Genomic DNA, 20481 nt, shown 5'->3' with positions numbered 1-20481 from the left:
TAGAAAATAATAATCGCAGATTTATTTACACTTTTTAAGAAGATAAGATGCTACAACATTTCCTGGTGATGTGATCTAAAGTTGATAAAAAACAGAGTTCAGCTATTGAGACTGTATGAGATAACAGATAGTATGTTTGTTGTTTCATGGAGTATATATCAGAGGTTACAAGTGCACTACGCTTAACATATCAACTTCTATGCTGATTAACAGTAGTTTATACCATGTATTTAATGTATTAGTGACTATTGATAAGGAGAATATGTTATAACCAGGACTTCAGTAGAGAGTAGAGTGATTGCTTTTGTTACATATACCTTCTGAAGCTACATCACAATCATTGTCTTTACACAGAGAGGAACGTGTCCAATGAATACCAGAACAGATCTGAGTAGTTAAGTATAAAAAAAGCTTGAGGTACATTCACAGTTAAGTATTGTTTTCAAGCCTGTTTAGGGTTCAGTCTTAATAAACAAAGGAAGCTAAGGGCACTGCAATTTGAGATCTAGGTCAGCAGTCAAGATGAGTGCCTCTGTCAGACAAGCACAAAGACTCTAGAGGGACCAATGCATCTCAATCCCATAGACCGTGCTAATTCATATGCACTCAGTAGTTCTGTACAGATCAACAGTCTATGAGGTCTAGACACTCAAACAGGGCCAGGAGTGCTTTCCTCCGTTCTTTGCACTTCTGATTGGTTGTCCGCTGCCTTCTGCTGGGGGGAGTTGGACTGTGCTGTTTTGCTGGGTGATGCTGGCGAGGAGGGTTGTGGCGTTTCTGTTCTGTCACTGATCACCTCCTCAGCCTCCTCCTCCCTCTGCTGCACAGAGGAGAGGTACTGCTCCAACAGGCTGCAGTCTGCGCTGTCCACGCCATCAATACGAACAGGGCTCAGTGCTCGTACCGTCTTCAGAGAGTCTGCTGTCCCACTGCTCAAGAAGCTGTCCTCCTGCGCTGCCTGCTGATCACTTGTTGACTGGAAGCCGGAGTCTGGGAAAGACATGTCTGTGCTGGGTGGGTTTGTCGTGCTGGATGCAACAGGCGGGGCGGCTGCACATAATCCGGGAGCTGAGATCTGAGGAGGGGTGGCAGCCCGAGTAATGCAGGCCAGCTGCTGCTCCACAGATTGTTTCCACTGCTGCATAGACTGGAGCTACAAGGAGACCACAGGGAAAGTGTCAAACTAATTAGGCAGCATGTAAATCACAAAAAAAAAAAAAAAAAAAAGTCACTCTGACAATCTGAGCCATTTTTAACCATGCTAGCAGCCTAAGGAATGGCAATGTAAGTCTGTTGGGCTGGCAGTTGTCCCAATGCTTGCTCCAAGTGTGCCATGAAACATTAGAAAACTTACAGACATTCATGATCCCCAGAGGATAAATCTTAATATGGTTCATTTGACTTTTCTTCTAGCACCATCGTGAGGTTGTGTGAATTTGAGTGAAAAGTCTCAACTATTGCATGGATTGCCATGGAATTTGGTACCCACAAGTGTGCCCCCCTCTGAACTAACTGTAATAATTTATAATGTCCTAACATTTCCTCTAGCATCAAGGTCAGTTTTTAAATTGTGTGTCATACTCTGCTTTGTGACGAAATACTGGCAAAACTTACATGTCCATCAGCCTCAGTTGTACTTTGAGTTTAGTACTAATAAGCAAATGTAGCATGCTCACCTAAGATGGTCATCATAGTAAAAAGATAGTCCTGCTAAACATAAGCAAGTTGATATTGTCATTGTGGAGATATTGCCATGTTAGCATTTAGCTAAGTACAGCCTCACAGAGACTCATGCATGTCTGTATACTCGTGTTTGGAGAGGGAGACCAACATTATACCCATAACTAATGACTGAGCTGTGGTGAATGTGTGGTAATGATAAATGACAACTTCTAACACTGACCTCTTTCCACAGAAACTTAACAGCTTCCTCCTGAACCAGCCTTTGTAACCTCTCTTCTTCATACTGCTGCTGCATCCTGCAAACAAATCCCATTTTAAACTATTAATATTTAGAATCTTTATAAATATCCACAACCATATGTAATACCCATTATCATATGATAGGTAAAATAGAAAACAACGCTGATGGTCATTGAGTTACCTGTCAAACCTTTCATTCAGGAAGAGGATGTGTTCTTGCATCCTGCGCAGACGTATCTCACTGCGCACCTCTCTGGCCATGGGGTGACAACAGCGTGTGTGCTGTCCCCTCCACCATGACTGTATTTTAACTGCTGCCTTGTCTGCTTCCATCAAACTTGATTTACTGGCACACATCCCAACTTCTTCCTGCTTGGGGGCTTCTTTCATCTCTGCTTTACCAGAGTCAGACAACGTTTCCAGATTATTTTGTGGTGTGCTAACTCTGACCTCCAGAGATCCAGCTGTTGTGGCTGCACCAGAAATAGCTTCCTCTTCAGGACCCCTCTCTTGCTTATCCACTGGGGGAGAATGATGTGTCTTGTTTGTATTGTGCTTTTTGTGCTGTGCTGGCCGCTTTGGAGCCAGGGAATCGGGTTCAAATGTCTCTGTCTCGTCTTCACTGTCAGAGTGAGTTGCCTGTGGCTCCAGATCAGACATGAAGGGGAGAAAGGTGGACGCTGAGGAGAGCATGCTGCCGTTGAGTTTGTCCTCATCTGTCTGCACATCCTCCAAATACATGTGCTCCTCTCCTGGCCTTGGGCTGCGAACAACCGGCAATGATGGGTGGGAGGAATCAGAGCTCATCCAGGTATTAAACTGCCTGACTGGCTCTGTGCAAAAGTAGACACACCAAACAGTTACAATTTTGAAAAAGAAAGCACTGCATCACAGCTACTTGTAGAGAGAAACAATAAAAACAAACACATGATGTCCGCTTGAACAGCCCCACAGATTGAAGAAGCAGTCCTCTTACCCGTCTCCTGGATTGCCGGAGCAGTGGCTGGTGCAGATGCAGTGATTTTATTCGAGTCTCTGGCTCCCCCCTGTGGACTGTGGCTCTCCACATCCAGTTGAGTTGGACGAGGAGGACTGGGACAGCCTCCTTGGGTCTCCTCTAACAGCTGTCTTTGGTGAAACCTGTGAGACAAAAATGTCAGTGCAAACATGAGGTCATTCAAGTAAATATGTTCCATGAAGAAGGATTTATGGTGAGGTTATCATGGCCTTGAAGTGAGTAGGGGATGTTGTTTAAAATTCACACTCATACCTCTGCTTATTGAGGATCTTCTCAAGTTTGGCGTCTTCTGCCGTCTCCAGAGCTGGTGATGACGTCAGAGGGCAAACAGTGGCCAGGTACTGAACCAGCTGAACATGCTGACCAGGTCGATATGAACGTCCTTTTCCTTGACTGTAGAGCCACTCTGCTTTGAGACTGTAATTATGACAATAATACACGATAAATAAAATATTCAAACATTTGGAAAATATTCCTTTATTAATCTTGGCTCCAAACAGCACAGGGATGTACATACCCTTCTTTCTGTGACACCACATAACCATCAAGGACCTTCAGGCTCAGGCACCAACTCATGACATATGGTCGATAATCAAAACCTGGCAATGAGGGGGTCGCCATAACACAAGGATTGCTCATAATAGAGAGCTGCTCCAGGTCGTGGAGAGGGGCCAAGTACGACGCCTATGAAATAATCAGAGGAAGGTCAGTCAATAATAATTAGCCTCTACATAACTTACATGGTGATAAGTGGTGCTTTATTAATTAGGGGAAAGATAATTACTTCATTAAGATCTCTTATCTCATTTTCTGCCAGGGAGAGGATGGATAAATGGGCAGGTAGGTGAGCAGGAACAGTGCGGAGTGTTGTAATGCTGTTTCCATGGAGCAAAAGTGTCTGCAAAAAGGACAGAAAGTTAAGGAAAGATACAGAAAAAGAAAACCGACACTATAACTGTACAGCAGAGGTGGGAAATATATACAATATATATATATATATATATATATATATATATATATATATATATCGTTATTATGACATGAGAGTATGTATTGTCTTAGATTTTGGATAACGTTATATCGTGATATGGCGCAAGTACTGTTTTTTCCTGGTTTTAAAAGGCTGCGTTACAGTAAAGTGTTGACATTTTCTGAACTTAACAGACTTCTACTTGTTCTTATACTTGTGTCTACTCAGTTAGTCATTATATCCACATCACTGATGACTATTGAGCAGAATTCTCATTGTGTTAATATTTTGCGAAAGTACCAAAAGTCACCCCTACAATATTGTTGCAATATTGATATTAAAGTAGGGCCTATTTAGTCAAAGATATTGTGATGTTCGATTTTGTCACCTATTCCTAACATTTATGAACTACTTTTGGGAAGATTTTTAAAAATATGCCCAGCACTACTGTACCTCAGAGGCTCCAGAACTTACCTTTAATGCCACTAGTTTAGTCAGATCACCAATGGTAGATATGTTATTATCAGACAGATCCAGGTGTTGAAGGGACACGCAGTTGTTGAGTTGCTCAATGACCTGTTTCAAAGAGTGTACAGTCAGTTAAACATGCACCTATAAACACATGAAAACTGAATGGCTTCATCTTTGCAATGACATTCATGTGAATAAATGACATTTTTGATGATTTACCTATTCTCTCCTCACCTTAATATTGTTCCCAGACAGGTTGAGCCATTCCAGATGTGGCAGATCTCTTAGCCCCTCGATGTATCCAATACTGTTGTTGGGAAGATTGAGGACTCTCAACTCTGTTAGCCGAGACACGCCCATCATTCTCACTAGACGGTTACTGGCTACAGAAAGCTAAAGGGAAAAAGACAAAAGATTTATCTAAAGAAATGAAAAAGCACCAACACACTATGCTATGAGCCTGTAAGTAAAGAGGGAAAACTGAGCAAATTACCTGCTGAAGGCCTGGGCTCCTTTCCAGATGGTCCAGTTTCATGATGTGGTTACGGTCCAGGATGAGAGTGTGAGTGTCATCGGAGCACATGAAACTAGGATCCAGTTTTTGCATACCCCGGGCTGAAAAATCCACCACAGGTCCTTGTAGGAGTAAAGACAGTGAAGATTAAACACACTGGAAAACTACAACAACTGTCATCACTATGGCTACATGACACACAAGATCTCAAAGCAGCCAAGCATACAAACAGTATAACGTCTCACTTGCAGTAAAGCCGGGGGGCAGACACACTACTCATTTTACAGATTAAGTCCAGTTTGCTGTGATCAGAGTTATCTCGTTTTACGTTTTTTTAATGTGTTATAAACTGGGGTCATTGAGGGCATTCACCGGGCTAATAAATAATGGTACATAGTTGCATATTGGAAATTGCCAACTTTGTGGAAATGGCCTGAGTAGCCACACACCTGTACTCAATGTTGTACTGTAGGTAGAGCTACTTCTGGGGAATAACACTTTAATATGTGCCTGGTAACAAAATCAAATATAATATGTTAGAGATTTTAAATATCAGTGTTAAGCTGCAATAGCTTTGTGCATTGTTTATACATAGTGGTATGTTCACATGTAATTGTTATGGCTGACATTATGACATCCGAGAGCACAAAAGCTGACTATCAAATGAGGACTACAGAGGAAGAAATAAACAAAATAAAGCCAAATGTATAAATACTTCTCTACGATTCGCCTCTTCCTCTGCAGAACATTAACGCTACTCAAAATGAGCTGGTTTGGTGGGCTGACGCCAGTTAAGTAACACATGATGTTACGATCTCCATCCTCTGACACACTTTATGTGGGAGATGTTAGCTAACTGCAGTAATCTGGTGTGATGCAGGCAAGCTAACGTTAGCTGGTAACTAATACACACACTCGCTACCGTTAAGAAAAATGAACCATCACTCTGTCTGACAAAAAAGACAAACACCGAGCCACTTACCAGCATTTGTATCAAATTGTACATCTGATACACCCATCCTGTCGCCAGACAGCACCTAACGTTCGCTAACAACTTAGCTGCAGACTGTAGTGTGAAAGACAAGTAGCGTCTGCCGCTTGTCAAACCGCTAAGAAAGGAGGTTGTGGGAAATGTAGTTTAACCGGGCCGTCCCGCTCATTGAGGAGAGGCGCTTTGTGTCTTCAAAAGACTTCAATTCACGTCGTTTCCTATCACCAACCAGGTTGTAGTAAAAAGCTATGTAATAATGTTAGCGACAAAACGGCCAAGAAATGATGTTAGCTATTTTTGTATTTATACTATCCTCTATTAGCCTCTTTATTATCCTATTATTTAGCCAGAAATTATTGCTTGGCCGCCTGATGTTACGCTTGCTAGGCAACCGTCATATTGTGACGTCATTATTGTGATGACTGTTCAAAGTATTAATTAGATTAAAATACTTTTTAACTAAAGCAAAATAATTTATAAGTGTATGTTACCCATAAAGCATTAACAATAACGTTAACTGACCGAAAAATAGTCAATGTTTATTAGTTGATAAATGTCGGGTTGTCGTCTACCAGTTCAGTTTCCGCTTCCGTCATCTTTCTTTCCGGTTTTGTGCCCTCTCGTAGCCATCATGAAGTGAGTGAACGGAATACTATCAAATGCCATCTTAACACTTTAATAAACATTCTAACGATGTTATCTACATTATGAATACATATGTAACCTGTTCTCTTAGTGATGCCTTATATTTGTCGTTTTCAGGGTCGAGTTGTGCAGTTTCAGCGGGTATAAAATATATCCCGGCCATGGCCGCCGATACGCCAGGATAGACGGAAAGGTAACCATTCCAGCCGACACCGGGTTCCAGCTGCTTTGTCTGTACATACATTGTGAAGCACAATGTACCAGGCTGTGTATTTGAATTTGTGTTAGCTTGACTTGTCCCCTAGTATAGGTGTTATTGGTAACATAACAGTCTCTGGAATAGGCCCAGTCTGGTCCTGTGAGAGTTGCTATCGTTAGCTGCTAGCATGGACTCGTAGCCTCACAGTGTGGCACCTAAGCAAGATTATATTTCCATTAGTGCATGGCTTCTTCGTTTCACTGTCACTTTCTTCTAGTGTTATTGTTTCCTTAACTCCCGTGAAACTCTGTTTGTTAACAAAATCTATGATGATCTCTACTTTCTACCAATCTATAACACAATGTGTCACCTCTTGTAAGTGCATAAACCCACCTGTCAGTGATGTTACAGAATGTTGACCCATAAGTGTCTGAAATCTAAAATGACTGTACATTAGAGTAATTTGGTGAGCGTCTTTTGGATAGGCTTTCTTGATTTGTTAAACCAAAGCAGTGATTTTGGACTCACTCATTTTCTTGTCTTCATTAAGGTGTTCCAGTTCCTGAACGCCAAATGTGAGTCTGCCTTCCTGGCCAAGAGGAACCCTCGACAGATCAACTGGACTGTGCTGTACAGACGCAAGCACAAGAAGGGCCAGTCTGTAAGTAACGGCTGTATGTGTGTGTTTTTTAGCAACTGGGTGTTGTCTTTGTAAGATGAAATTTACACACAAATGGGTCTTACAGACAATACTGCAGTAATGTGTGACAGTGAAGAAAGCAGCCGATATCTGCTTTAAAAGTAGTATTTGGTGATTTAGCAGTAATTGTTGTGCAAATTTGCCCATGATGATGTTCAGTGCAGCTGTCAAAATGGAAAAACCACCATGATTGTACTGAACTTGTCCAATGCAATTGTTTTTAGGAATTTACTTTATATGTAAATGCACTGCCAACATGCCATTGTGAGTAACACATGGGGAGCTGTTTTGGGATTCACAAACCATGTTTATGGATAGGCTGTACTGAAATTAAGATTATTTAACACAAGTTCCCACTCAGACCGCTTCCGGGTCGCTGCTCATGCGGTTGACCGGTTAGCTCGTAGTGGTTGATTTGTACAGTCTTGTAAATTTTGTGTAATATTCGTTACCTTTAATTGCCCTCCGGGTACAAATAGTTTTTGAATTGAATTGAATACACACACTAGTTTGGCTGCGGGTGGATGGTGTGCACGGTTCATGTCTGTGTTATGTGTTGTTGCCGGACTGTGTTTTGCAGACTGGGCAGCAGCGCTCACTCCGCACCTGCAGCCATAGAACAACTGGAGATCATAGTACTGGCCCTTGACGTCTTTATTGACATCTCACCATCGGCCAGCCTCCAAATTCTCCTACATGCACTACTTATCACCTGCAATTATACTATGTATAGTCTAATTCTGTTATAGCTGAAACTTGACGAGTAATCTGCATCATTGTAGCTTGGTTAGATGGGAGTAGTTACCATTATGTCTACAAAAGTTTAAGTACTTGCTGTGTTGGCGGTGAAGGAAAATACATCCAGCAAAAGTAATACAGTAAGAGACCCAGTGAATAATGTTCACATGGATGAAAAAGTATCAGAAAATTCACACAAATTAGTTGCTTTTGATGGTTGAAGACCCTTTTTGCACATTGCTACTGAGAAACATTGAAGTTGCAGCCATCGGGGGATGGATTTACTTTAAGTTGCTTTGGAAAAACTTTAGTTTTGTCAATTCCTGAAAAATGTAGATAAAACACTGAAAAAAAACGGCTGTTATAAAGTTTAGGTACAAATGTAGCTGTAGACTGTAGGTCAGATTTTGGGAAAGTTGTCGTTTAGTTGAACACCTAAGTCTGTTTTATTTATCACCTTGAACGTTTTACATGTGACTGGAACCAAAACGAGCACGACATGAGCTACTGAATGTGTTGCCTTCTTTCTCCTTCAGTGAACAGAAATTGGGCTGGGTTGGACATGTTAGTGATTTTGACATGTACAGTGTAGGGATATATTGTGGCATTAGGATGCAAATAAACTGGTCTCTTCATCATGTGTTTCTAACAGGAAGAGGTGGCTAAGAAGCGTACCCGCCGCGCAGTGAAATTCCAGAGGGCCATCACTGGGGCCTCCCTGGCTGAGATTATGGCCAAGAGAAACCAGAAGCCCGAGGTCCGCAAGGCCCAGAGGGAGCAGGCCATCAGGTAAACCATCGTTTATCTATTGATTTTTGGAACCTTTCTTTTCCTTCCACAATGGGTTCTTTGGTTGTTCTTGAAGCAGGCAGATAACTTTCATAACTTGAGGGGCTGTAGTGTTGGCAGGAGAGGCATCATGCCCTTGTGAAACTGTAGTTGCCATCTCAGTAGTAGCAGGCCAGGCTACAGCTAGCCTTGCAAATGAAGTTAAATCTTGCAATCCATTTTTGCTATGAAATTTTAATTTGGAAACCATCAACTTGGTATCAGTTCAGTCTAGACCCGTGTAATGCTGTGCAGTGCAGCATTTCAGAACTTGTGAATGTCATCAATGACAATTTAAAATGGGTGACGAATATGAAGAATTGTACATCTGCCTAGTCAATGTTTATTAAATGGAAATTTAGAAGCAATTATATTCACAACACAACTGCATCTTAACATCTAATTTCGCATCATTAATGTGGGGCTGCTATATGTACATATTGCAAATCTGACCAGGTTAATGAAACATTCTGACATTGAGCCATTTTGGCTACAGCATAACATGTGCTCGATCAAAGTTGTGGTCTAGATGGGGAGCTCAAGTGCCTTGTTGGTATTTGTGTAAGAATTAAGAAAAATTGGGCCCAGGAAATACCAGCCATAAACCAGTTTTCAACAAAAACATTTCTATGCCTTATTTTGGACCCGACTTGTTGTCCAGGATGGGCAATATGTTGATGTACATCCTAGGACAATTTTGTTTTTTTTAATCGAGGTGTACCCATCCCTTTTTAAATATGAGGTGTATTAGGAGATTGTGAGAAATGTTTGAAAATCGATGAGCTGGATTGCTTTTATGGCTGTAATGAATTTTATGAGACTCCTTCATCAATGTGTTGACGTACCTTTTTGATTTGTCCGGTATTTCATTTTCTGTAATAGTTGACACATTACAGGATGGTTATTTTACCCTTAAGTGGTTTCTTATTTGACTCCCCCCCCCCCCCCCCAGATCATTTTATGTCACAGATTATATGAAAGCACAAAGATTATGTAAAATTCATCCACATAACTTTTCTCCCTGTTGAGTTTGACTGATTGTTTCTCCTTTATTCTCTCAGAGCTGCCAAGGAGGCCAAGAAGGCGAAGCAGGCAGCCAAGAAGCCCGCTGCTCCAAGTGCAAAGGTAAGAGCCGATGGTGCTGAAGTAACAGTGTTTTTTGTTTGAGTAACTTCTCTTCACCAATATCAAATCTGGAAGTCTCCATTGTGTATACATTTTAGGATTATTATAGTTCAGACTGTTATTTGCAAGAACAACTACATGTTGTACCCTGATCACAGAAGGCCAAACTTTGTAAGTGTAAATCTTCTGGGTTTTGTAGCCGGTAGTGTGACTACAGGTTATAAGGAGCTTGGCTTTGTGTACTTGCATGTCAACTACCTGCTACTCAGTATTCACTGGATCAATAAGGAACTCCGTCTGTTTTATAAATTGTAACATGGTGATATGCATTTCTCTCTGTAGGCCTCTACCAAGACTGCACAGAAACCCAAGATCGCTAAGCCCATGAAGATTAGTGCCCCCCGCGTCGGAGGAAAGCGCTAAATCTGACTCACTGATTTTGGTTGTGAATAAAAAATTTTGGTTAACCCTGATTTGTGTGATTTTTGTCATTTGTAAACACAATATTGCAGCAAGATGAAAACCTTATCAAAGCCATGCCAACATACCTCATAATCTTCCAACTGTGTGTTAACCTGCATTTTCAGTTGTGGATTTAAAAAAAATTTTTAACTACTGAGAATAATCCTTTGGCGTCCGCTGCACTATTTGGAACACCGATGCATAAAGACTTCAGTAAAAAGGTGCTGACATGCAAAAAATATTGTTACTCTGAAAAGAGTGAGTCCCGAAGAAAAAGAAATGGAGTCAAAGATGGATGTGGTTTTTGGTATTTATTTATTTTAGTAAGAAATGCGCCTTTGATAAACGTGTTAGTATCAATTTTTCATCAGATGAGCCAAAAGTTATGCTCAGCTGATGAATGTTACAAACTGGGACTTGTTGCTCTGTGCTGCACAGTGTGAGCACCAGAGGGAGATAGTTTGTCCTTTGACCAGCGCTGCCTTCATGTGGAAAAGTGAGATTTACTTTGTTTATAGAGGACACAGTGGCTCACATCTATCATGTAACAGTCACATGAAGCCGCTCAAAGCCTCCTACATTACTTTTTGACTTTAAAAATTGACATTACAATTAGTGTTGAATCTACACCTCAAGTATGTTCAGCACCAGACATTACATATACTTTAGGGCTACAACAAACGACTATTTTCTCACATAAATGTTAAGCTTACAGAAGAAAGAAATAGTGAAAAATGACCACCTGAGATTCTTCTATGTATTATCAACAGTTTAAAATCAAAAGACATTCACTTCACTGGTGGATAAAGATAGAGGACAGCACATGATCTCTCCAAATCAGGAAGTGGAAGAAGTTAATGTTTGGTATTTTTTGCCTGAAAACGTACTTTTAAATACTTAATCAAAGTTGTTGGCAATGACACTTTTGTCAGTTGATGAAAGGGGCGCTCCAGTGATTTACTATCACACAGTGGTAGAGTAGGACATGTGAGAGACAATATTAGATAATGGATGATAATAATAATAGAAACAATAGAGGCACCAGAGGCCAGGACGTCCTCACTGTTTGTCTGGGTCAAGCTACAAAAACACTGGATCCTACAATTTCAAAATCACATCTGAATACTTTTCCTATTTTCCTTTTTCCTAAGGACACTGCCTGTCAACAGACTAAAAACATCAACTTCATTTTCAGCTTGACTCAGCATAACCAATAGTAACCCAGTGGCCAGAGTGAGCTTTTGTTCATGAAGTCGGTCAATTAAGAGAACTGTTTTCAATTCAGGGATCCTAATACAGAAGCTCGGAGAGGCAAGTGAAAAAACAATTAAGGAACTGAAAACATTTTTAACATGTCACAAACACAGGAGAGAAACAGCTTAGATTTAGACCAGCCGGATGTGTCTTTCTAAATTTCCTCTCTGGGCCTCCATATAGAACCAGTTCGCATCTTCACAATACAACAGGTGCTCGGCCTGTGGTCCCTTTAACTTTCAGTTTTGGCCTTACAAGAGAAAAGTTTGGACACCCCTGCTCTAGCATCTGTAGCTTCAGTGACTTTGTGTTTGTAGACTGAGATGTTCATACTTGAATCAGCTGTGGGTGTTAAACGGTTTATTAGCAATACATTGCCATTACATAGCCACAGAGCCATTATGATGAACCTTCAAAGTGCCATTTGTTCAAACAGTCAGCAGATCAAGAAATACTTAAAAGTGATGACACCAATTATTGCTTAAATAGTCCGGGGATTATAATGTAATAATTATAGAGGGAACAAGTCAAAGAAAGCACTATTCTTACACAGGAAAAATATAAAACACCTTCTAAGAACAGCTTTGGATAATAAACAGCTGTTAGCATGTCAGGAACAGTGTTCGCTAGTCAACTCTGTGCTAACAATCAATAAAAAGGTGCACAGGTTAAACATGTGGTAGTTGTGTTAAAATAACAGCATCTTTCTTTATAGTTTTGACAACAAGAGACATTTTTAATGAAGTGATTCATAAATTATGATTTGTTCGCACACACATTAAAAGACTTAAAGCCATGAAGATGGAAGGAATCATTACATGGTAATCAATTATGATTTAATAAGCACTGAGGTACAGATGCTGTGACTGAGACCATGTTATAAATAAGTTAAATCTGATGACATCCTTAATTTAATTTGGAAACATTCCTTAAACGTTTGTTCAACACACGTCGAAGAGATACATTTTTTTGTTTTTGGAAATTATTACATGAGGTACTGATTGCTACACCTGATCGATGATGATGTAAAAAGCAAAACTCCTCTACGTCATTAGATATAAAGCATGAACTTAAATTAAAAAATGTACAATCACACAACTTGTCGAACAAGTAGTACTTGTGCGTTGATGACCACAATTCCCGTGTGTGTGTTGTGTATATCTGTGTGTGTGTGTGTATGTGTGTGTGTGTGCGCGCGTTGACAACAGTTAAAAAACGTTCTCTCATTATTTATTTTCTTGTTTGTACCCTGAGGAAATTTGAAACTTAAGAAAAAGTGCACGTTTCCAACAGGGACGACAGGCTTAATGTGGTGGTAATAACGGTTATGGCATGGATGTTATGGAGACAACATGGGATGATGTGGAGATGATGATAAGGGGCAGGTTGGTGCCCGGTGTGTAGTCTCCTTTTCAGTCCACTGCAGTGGAGCGTTGGCAACAGGAAAGGTCTCAGGACTCTGCACCCTCCAAAGCCTTCGCCTTCACATCTTGATTGTGCCTATAAGGGAAGAAAAAAATAAAGTGTTAAGATTTAAAATTTGAACAAAATGCATTTTATTTGCTGCCCTCCTTCTTTATTGAGGTTAACCAGCTGCTGTGTACACTATTTTGCCCTGAGTTTAATCTCTCAGGCTAAATACAGGTTGTTCTACATTACAAGTCCGCTCCAATACCAACACTTCAAGTATCTGTGATTAGTCCAGTGCCCAAGTGCCTGTTAAGTTTGTTACCATGTGGAATTTTATCAGAGCTCATTGGGACATTATTTATAGAGGAGTCCTGTCACTGATGCAAATACAAACACTGCATGACACAATCAAGCTCAGGTGATCTGCTGAAACAAATAGGAAGGACTGCACAGTGTCGATGTCCAATCTGATGACAGAAAAAAAACATTCACATTCAGAAACTGAGTTATATTGAGTTGAGTTAAAATAGAGCACACTGTACAAAAAAGAAACATAGTTTGATATTATTTTAATGGTTTCTATCCGGAACATTAATTCGAGCTCTGAATACAGCTTTGAAGTATTTTAAAAATAGTTTTAATGATTTGGTTTATATTTGTCGTTTTCTCACTTTGATACATTTTTCTATATTATGCTCATTAGGGTTTTATTTTATGCACAGCCCTTTGAGAAATACGTTGTGATGTTGGGCTATAGTAAACTTTGACTTGACAGGTGTGTTTTGTGTACTGTGTTGGTACTTTTCCAACTTGCCAACTGCCAGCCATTGTGTGAATTTGCACTTATGTGCTGAAGACCACAAGTGTAAATATTGAGACAGAGCCTCTAAGTGAAGGTTGTTGGGCTGCAGACACAACTCCATACTAAGTAAAACGCTGTCACCTCTTCTGCACGTTTTCATTTAATCTATATTTCCAATTTCAGGGTTAGGGTTTGGTCCAACAAGGATCATGTTCATTCATTCACTCACTGCGAGTTTGTTTGTCTCCTATGTGGCGTTGTTTCATTTTCCGAGGTCTTCACAGTCATTTACTGACTTTTAGTCTTTATGGCGAATGTTTCAACATATTTCAATGAGTTCAGTCAATTATTGACACAAAGCACACGTGAAACCTACTGTATGTTACACATTTACCAAAACTCTAACTATATCAGCTGTAGTGCACTTAGCCAAACATAAACCTGCTGCCACGAGTTATAATCAGTAATGAATAAGGAACACATTGTCAACAGAAAACTTCTGAGCACTTATCTTGCATTATTTAGTTCCTCCAGGATTTCACAGGGTCTTTCTGGGATTTTTGCCGATTTTCTATAAAATTGCATGTCGCACTGTTTTTAAGCGTTTTTTGACTGAACGCTTTTTGCAGTGAAAATTGCAAAAATAGTTTATATTGTTTTCAATAAATAAAACACAAAAACGCTCTGGTTTCATTACACAGCCGACTTGGTGTTTTGAATAAAGCTTCCACACCATGTTTAAACATAATATTTAAGATGTTTTATTCCTAAACTATTTTCTGTATCACACAAAATCTGTCACACAAACTGCTGAGCACAATCACTTAATGATTTATACTACACTAACATTACACCTAACCATTTCACAGTCACTTTTGTGAGATGTTGTGTGTCGTGTCTGCGTCTTCACAACCAAAAACAAGGAAATGAGTCTGGTGACGTACGTGTATGGCTCACTTTTTGCATGGGTGACTGCTATGATTGGTGACAGAAGCAGGAGAACCTGATGATTGGTCAAATTTGCAGTAGAGTTGTGGTGGTTGAACAAAATTGCAAGGTTGTGCAGAATTCAAAGCGATTGGTTAAATGTACGTTAATTGTTGCATTCGCAACTTCCTGTCAGGACCGATTTTTATTACTGATCATTAAAATGTTTCTAACAGAGATAATTAGGTGAAGTAATTCAACTGTAAATGAAGCACAGACCTCCAGATCCTGTAGAGCTGGGAGCCTCCTGCACTACCGAGGAAGAAGTTGACCAAAAACAGGTTCCAGTTCTTCGGGATGATGACCAACGAGTATCTGGACCAGATCAGGCCTGGTGGAGGAAGGACGTCAGTGAGAGCGAAGGTTATGCACACTAATGGTGAACGAACTGTTGCTTGTGAGAACAGAGTCTATGTTTTGGCAAAAGAGTAACAGATAAGACTTGGTTGAGGAAACAATGTTGCAAAAGCAAATAACTCAGGCAACCTTTAGCACAGATTGGTCAGATTCTCTCTGAGCACTGGACTGATAAACGGACAATCCACTGTCACAATTCATGGCCACAGCGTCTACAACATTAAACCAACATGTCTGAAGATGTCTGAGGTCATTTACTTGATAATTAATAATAAAAGAGGTAACAGAAACATTTATTTTCCCCACATTAATCCTTATTTTACATCAGATTAAATTCATGTATGTTACCTGTGGCTGTCAGTACTGCAGACTGGGACACACTGAGTTTATCTGCTGGTCGAGTCATATCGGCCAAACCAGCTCCAACCAGACCCTGCAGAGGAGAAGAGATCCATCAAACCAGGTATGGATTTTCACTGTATTTACTACATGCTAACAGATCTATTTGAATTGATAAGACGATGATTACACAATAATGACACAATAATGACAGGTTAAGCCCTTTGTGTCTATACCAATGGTTCCCAACCTCAGTGTTGGTACCCCCAAAAAGGTTAATCAACAGCACAGGAAGCAGGAAAACACATTTCAGCTTCACAAATTTGTGTTTTAAAAAAAACCAAAAAAAAAAAACGTTTATCTCATATTTGCTTTCTGTGAACTGCTGGCTATTTTTTTTTTCACGCCTGTAAAAAGTGTTAAAAGGAAGCATCATGCATTGCAGATTAAACTGGCCGCTACGCACAGACATAAGCATCATGTGACAAGGGGTTGCACTCAGACAAAGTTTTGTTTTAAAGGTTTGAAACTATATGGTAGAAGTATCCTTACACACATTAAACGTGTTAAACTGTGAGAAAATACTTACCCATTTAAACATCGGGGCCCAGAAGAAAACTGTTTTTGGACCTGAAATTAAAAGAAAAGGGAAACGTGAAATTTTGCTGTATGTATATTTGGTATAAATTCACAGTTTTGTTTCTCTGCAATTTTCTAATAGGTGCAAAAATTAAACCCAAGTCCTTACAGTCAAGCTTGAGTATCTGTGTAATGTATTTACACATCGTATTTTTAATACCATTTTTTCCTTTTTAAACAGCTGTTTGCGGGATGCAGATTGATGAGGCAATGTATCTATTTGTAGAAAATGTAAGATCAATAACTGTAATATGACGATGGAGGGACAAAGTTAAGGTTGTTTTAGTTACATTACTTTTCGAACACCTGGGATACATGTAATCCTAACATAGCCGACAGATTCAGTTGTTCGATAATAATAATTTTGTTGAGCTGAAGATGAAGTTATCAACATTTCCTAGTGATGTTATGTTTTCATAAAAACAAGTAAACAGGAAGATGTAGCTCGGTAGCAAGGCCAAACTTTAAATCTTATGTTATAAGCCAGTTGTCCTGCTGCTGTCTGATATATCTATTTGCCAGTATTGGCCTATCGCAGATATATCAGTATCAGTGTATATGTTGTCCTATATGAGCCAATATTAAAACTGTCCCAGCAAGTTTACCATTTTAGTGCACTGATGTCATTTTAGACAATGAAGTTTATTGTTAAACTGTAACATATCTTTGTTGTGAGTGTTTGATAACCACATTTGAAGGATCATTGCAAAAAAAAGTGCACATATTGGCCTATATTTATATATAAAATCAATATTGGGATTTTTTACTTCCCAATATAGGCATCGGCCCCAAAAATCAAGGTATCGATCGGGCTCTATACAGAAGTATCTGCTGCCGTACCACCAGACTACAGAGCAGATTGTTCTCTAAGGCTTTGACAGCCCAATTCATCATCACCGTTATTTTGTTATTATCGTGGGAATCCAAGCTGGTGAGAGACATTAAGTAATAACTATTTAGAAAATGCCACTCTTCTTGCTGGTGGTTTTGTTTGCTTATGTGGGTCATCAGTGTTAAATTGAGACAGTTTCATGACCGGTTAAAAGTTTCTTTCAGTATGTTTGGTAAAATAAAACATGACAATGCTGTCAGTAAGATGTGGGTCACTTTCTTTTTTTTTAAATGGTGATACCTTTAAACTCCTCTCTAATGTGACCTTCACACTATAGTAAAGAATACTGGCTTTAGGACAACAAAATGTTGCATGGCAATAACACACAATATCATCAGGGGGATAACATACCACCGAACATCAATAAACAGGCCCAGCTCTTGAAAACTATGACATATTTTATGGTTCACGTTTGTTACACCAGTTGATCTGATAAACGCGGTTTGATTTCATTGAGTGGGTTCATCTTCATACCGGGCTTTTGTAACCTGCTGCACAATCAGATGTAAAACCAGACAATCAAGCTTGAGTATCTGTGTAACAGAGACTTGAAAACCTCAGTGCGTCCAAGCGACTGGAAGAAGACTCACCTAAACTTAATTAGCTGTAGCACAGGGACATAAAACATGCAGGGCCATAAAAAGCTGCTGGTCTTGCCTCACCTCACCTCGCCTCGCCTCAGGCTAAACACAAAGTAGGACTTCTGTCGCTGCAAATCACCATTGAGGGAGTTGGCTTGAGTCGCCGCCCCTTCATACCTGCTTAGAAAGCTGTCCTTGAAATCGAGTACCCTTACTGAGACAAAACAAAGGACAGAGTGTCCCAAGAGACGCCAGCGAATCCTTAATCTCATGCCCTCTAGTTAATATCAGTGTCAACGAAAGCTGAATGTGTGCTCACTGAACAGGAGAAACAAGTTGAAAGTGCTGCTGAAGAACCATTGAGCCTAATGCGATAACTCCTATTCTGTGTTGCTGTTAAATTGTGTTAGACTGGGAAGTGTTTCTACTAAATTTAGTCTGCCCTCATTTTTATCAGTGGGTTGACAAAATGTGTCTTCATGAAGGTAGGATCTACTGCACAGCTGTTGAATAACACTGTGCTTAACTGAACTTGTACTGTAGCTGATAATGGCAAAACTTCAACGTTGTATTACAACATTTAGACAGTTAGGAATGCTATACATCATAATTACAGCTTGTACAGTAATTTTCACATCATACTGTAGAGATGCCCACTTAGTGTTTGGAAAAACTTTGCTAACAACAACTGAACAGTCGTGCTAGTTAAAGAGTGACTATAATAAGGGTGCATTTGTTTGTTGTTGTTTTTATAGCAATACCTTTGAACTCCCCTCACATCCAGAACTTCATGCACAATAACCTGTTGGCTGCAGGTCACACAGGCACAAACCGTCCCTGTCATAAACTCAGCTCTTCTTCACAGACTGAGCTGCTTAGCTGCTCTGATCCCAGCAGATTAGGGTCTCCCGGAGCAACACTGACACATTACAACAACGACTTTCACGCACAGGTCAGATTCCAACAATAGACAGCTCCTGTTTGATCCTCTGCGGGACGGAGCCCCAACATCACCTACATCAGCTACATCAGCTGGAGAGAGCCCCCATCAGTCACCTACCGCCACTACAGAGACCATCCAGAGGAAGCTGGGTGATAATCTGATACATTACCTGCCGGGTGGTTGTACAGAGGTCTCAGCTTGGCGGGCAGCATGTGCTCGATCCTGTCCAAAAGCCTGTGATAGGACACTCTCAACGCAGCCATGATTGGAGATGTTTCTGATGAAAATGAAGATACTGAGCGCAACTTGAAGCTAGCTCGCTAAACTGTTAGCTAGCTAAAGACCTTTCTTAACGCCACAGATTTTTTTTTAAAACCCGTTTGCCTTCGTCTGTTTGCACGATGTTGTCAAATAAAGAAATGACAGGTCGATTAAACGCTGAGAGAGGATGCTGCTGTCCTACTGTCGACCTTCCCCCGGCACCACTATGACCATGCTAGCGCCGCTAACTTGTCAGTAGCTTCTTCTGTCTGACCGACACGACGAGGTGACTTTCTGTACGACGCAACCTACCGCGTGAGGGGCGGGGTTACATGTTTTCACTATTCTTATTGGCTCGCATAGACAGAACCACGATATGATTGGTTTAGATAGGTCTGTTTCTTTTGACTCCCGGCGTTTCACAGCTGGGTGGAGACAAATTCCATGTTTATAAACAATTTGTGTGTTAAAGATGAAATATTATATTTTGAATGTGAAGAGCCAACGATTTGATTTTATATTGAGGTTTTCTGCGAAAGTTATGATTTTAATAATAATGTTTCTATTCAGAAAAAAATAACCCATCCATGTTAACTGTATTCTTTTATGATATTATATATCTGATAAACCTTTTTAAATTAGACACGCGCAAAATGTTAAATGCTATAATAGAATTCATAAAATAATAAGATCTATAATCAGCTCTCTTTTTTTTAAAATTACATTTATCGTTTCAGTGTGTATCTTTCCTTGGTATCCTGTCTTATATGATCTATACCCTCTGTTTAAATTGTTCAACATTTAAATAACACTTTTGTCATGAAATATGCAAAACAGATTTTATTTTGAACCAATTACATTTTTAATTTGCACATTTTTACGTAGTAACATGTTTAAATGTATTCACGTTAAATAAGAATGCTAAACAAGCAAAGATAATAATGTAATTATGAGGACACACAATCTTTGTTAAATTCAATATTTGATCTGTACCATGTGAAACTAATTGGAAAGGTAAAGTGCGGTAAAAGAGTATTTTCCTGCCTCATCATAGAGTGTTTGAGCACTGCTGAATTGACTAATGGGCAAAGCAGGCAGTGTCTCCCAAGGTCAAGACCTATTAAAGTGAAATATCTACAATAGCATGGATGACCGGCATTACAATCCAAAATATAGGTTTCAAAACAAGGCTACAAGCAGCCAACTTTTGTCCCGGGGCCCCTTAACAGGTTAATCTAGTTGTGTGTTCAGGAATGTGAAAAAGTCTACAAAACAGCAGCTTATGTCTTCAAACAACATACCTGGTTCTCCTCGAACTTTGACTTTACTTCACTTACGTCTGTAGAAGGCCCCATTATGTCCCAAGCCATCTGCTATACCAAGCTTTTATTGCACTCTGCAAAGTCAGAACCATCCAGTCTAAATACAACAG

General features: G+C 39.9%; 3 protein-coding genes across 4 annotated transcripts; 1 reads left to right on the top strand and 2 right to left on the bottom strand.

The window, feature by feature from the left end:
• On the bottom strand, positions 1–6342 carry cep97 (centrosomal protein 97). Of its 2 annotated transcripts, none has more exons than XM_084362544.1 (11): positions 5879–6342; positions 4876–5018; positions 4617–4775; positions 4386–4487; positions 3726–3839; positions 3459–3625; positions 3194–3358; positions 2900–3063; positions 2105–2756; positions 1904–1979; positions 1–1153 (listed from the first exon to the last, which is right to left on the bottom strand). In XM_084362544.1, exons 1-11 carry the CDS (start codon positions 5913–5915, stop codon positions 650–652), a joined length of 2283 nt encoding a protein of 760 aa, XP_084218670.1. In that variant the 5' UTR covers positions 5916–6342; the 3' UTR covers positions 1–649. The 2 variants fall into 2 exon arrangements, with proteins under 2 accessions (XP_084218670.1, XP_084218671.1); XM_084362545.1 differs by lacking the exon at positions 5879–6342 and adding an exon at positions 5346–5389.
• A 104-nt stretch (positions 6343–6446) lies between these two features.
• Positions 6447–10595, top strand: rpl24 (ribosomal protein L24). Its single transcript, XM_084362547.1, has 6 exons — positions 6447–6523; positions 6650–6725; positions 7282–7392; positions 8822–8958; positions 10059–10122; positions 10465–10595. Exons 1-6 carry the CDS (start codon positions 6519–6521, stop codon positions 10543–10545), a joined length of 474 nt encoding a protein of 157 aa, XP_084218673.1. The 5' UTR covers positions 6447–6518; the 3' UTR covers positions 10546–10595.
• A 1586-nt stretch (positions 10596–12181) lies between these two features.
• mpc2b (mitochondrial pyruvate carrier 2b) lies at positions 12182–19344 on the bottom strand. The gene is made up of 5 exons (XM_084362032.1): positions 18958–19344; positions 16323–16363; positions 15743–15827; positions 15257–15368; positions 12182–13338 (listed from the first exon to the last, which is right to left on the bottom strand). The coding sequence occupies exons 1-5, from the start codon at positions 19049–19051 to the stop codon at positions 13290–13292; spliced, it is 381 nt and encodes a 126-aa protein (XP_084218158.1). The 5' UTR covers positions 19052–19344; the 3' UTR covers positions 12182–13289.
• Positions 19345–20481: the final 1137 nt, after the last annotated feature.

Source organism: Pagrus pagrus (assembly GCF_965226575.1).
Source record: "Pagrus pagrus genome assembly, chromosome: 9".
NCBI lineage: Eukaryota > Metazoa > Chordata > Actinopteri > Spariformes > Sparidae > Pagrus > Pagrus pagrus.
Note: the sequence above shows the minus strand (reverse complement) of the source record. Positions and strands in the feature narration are given on the sequence as shown.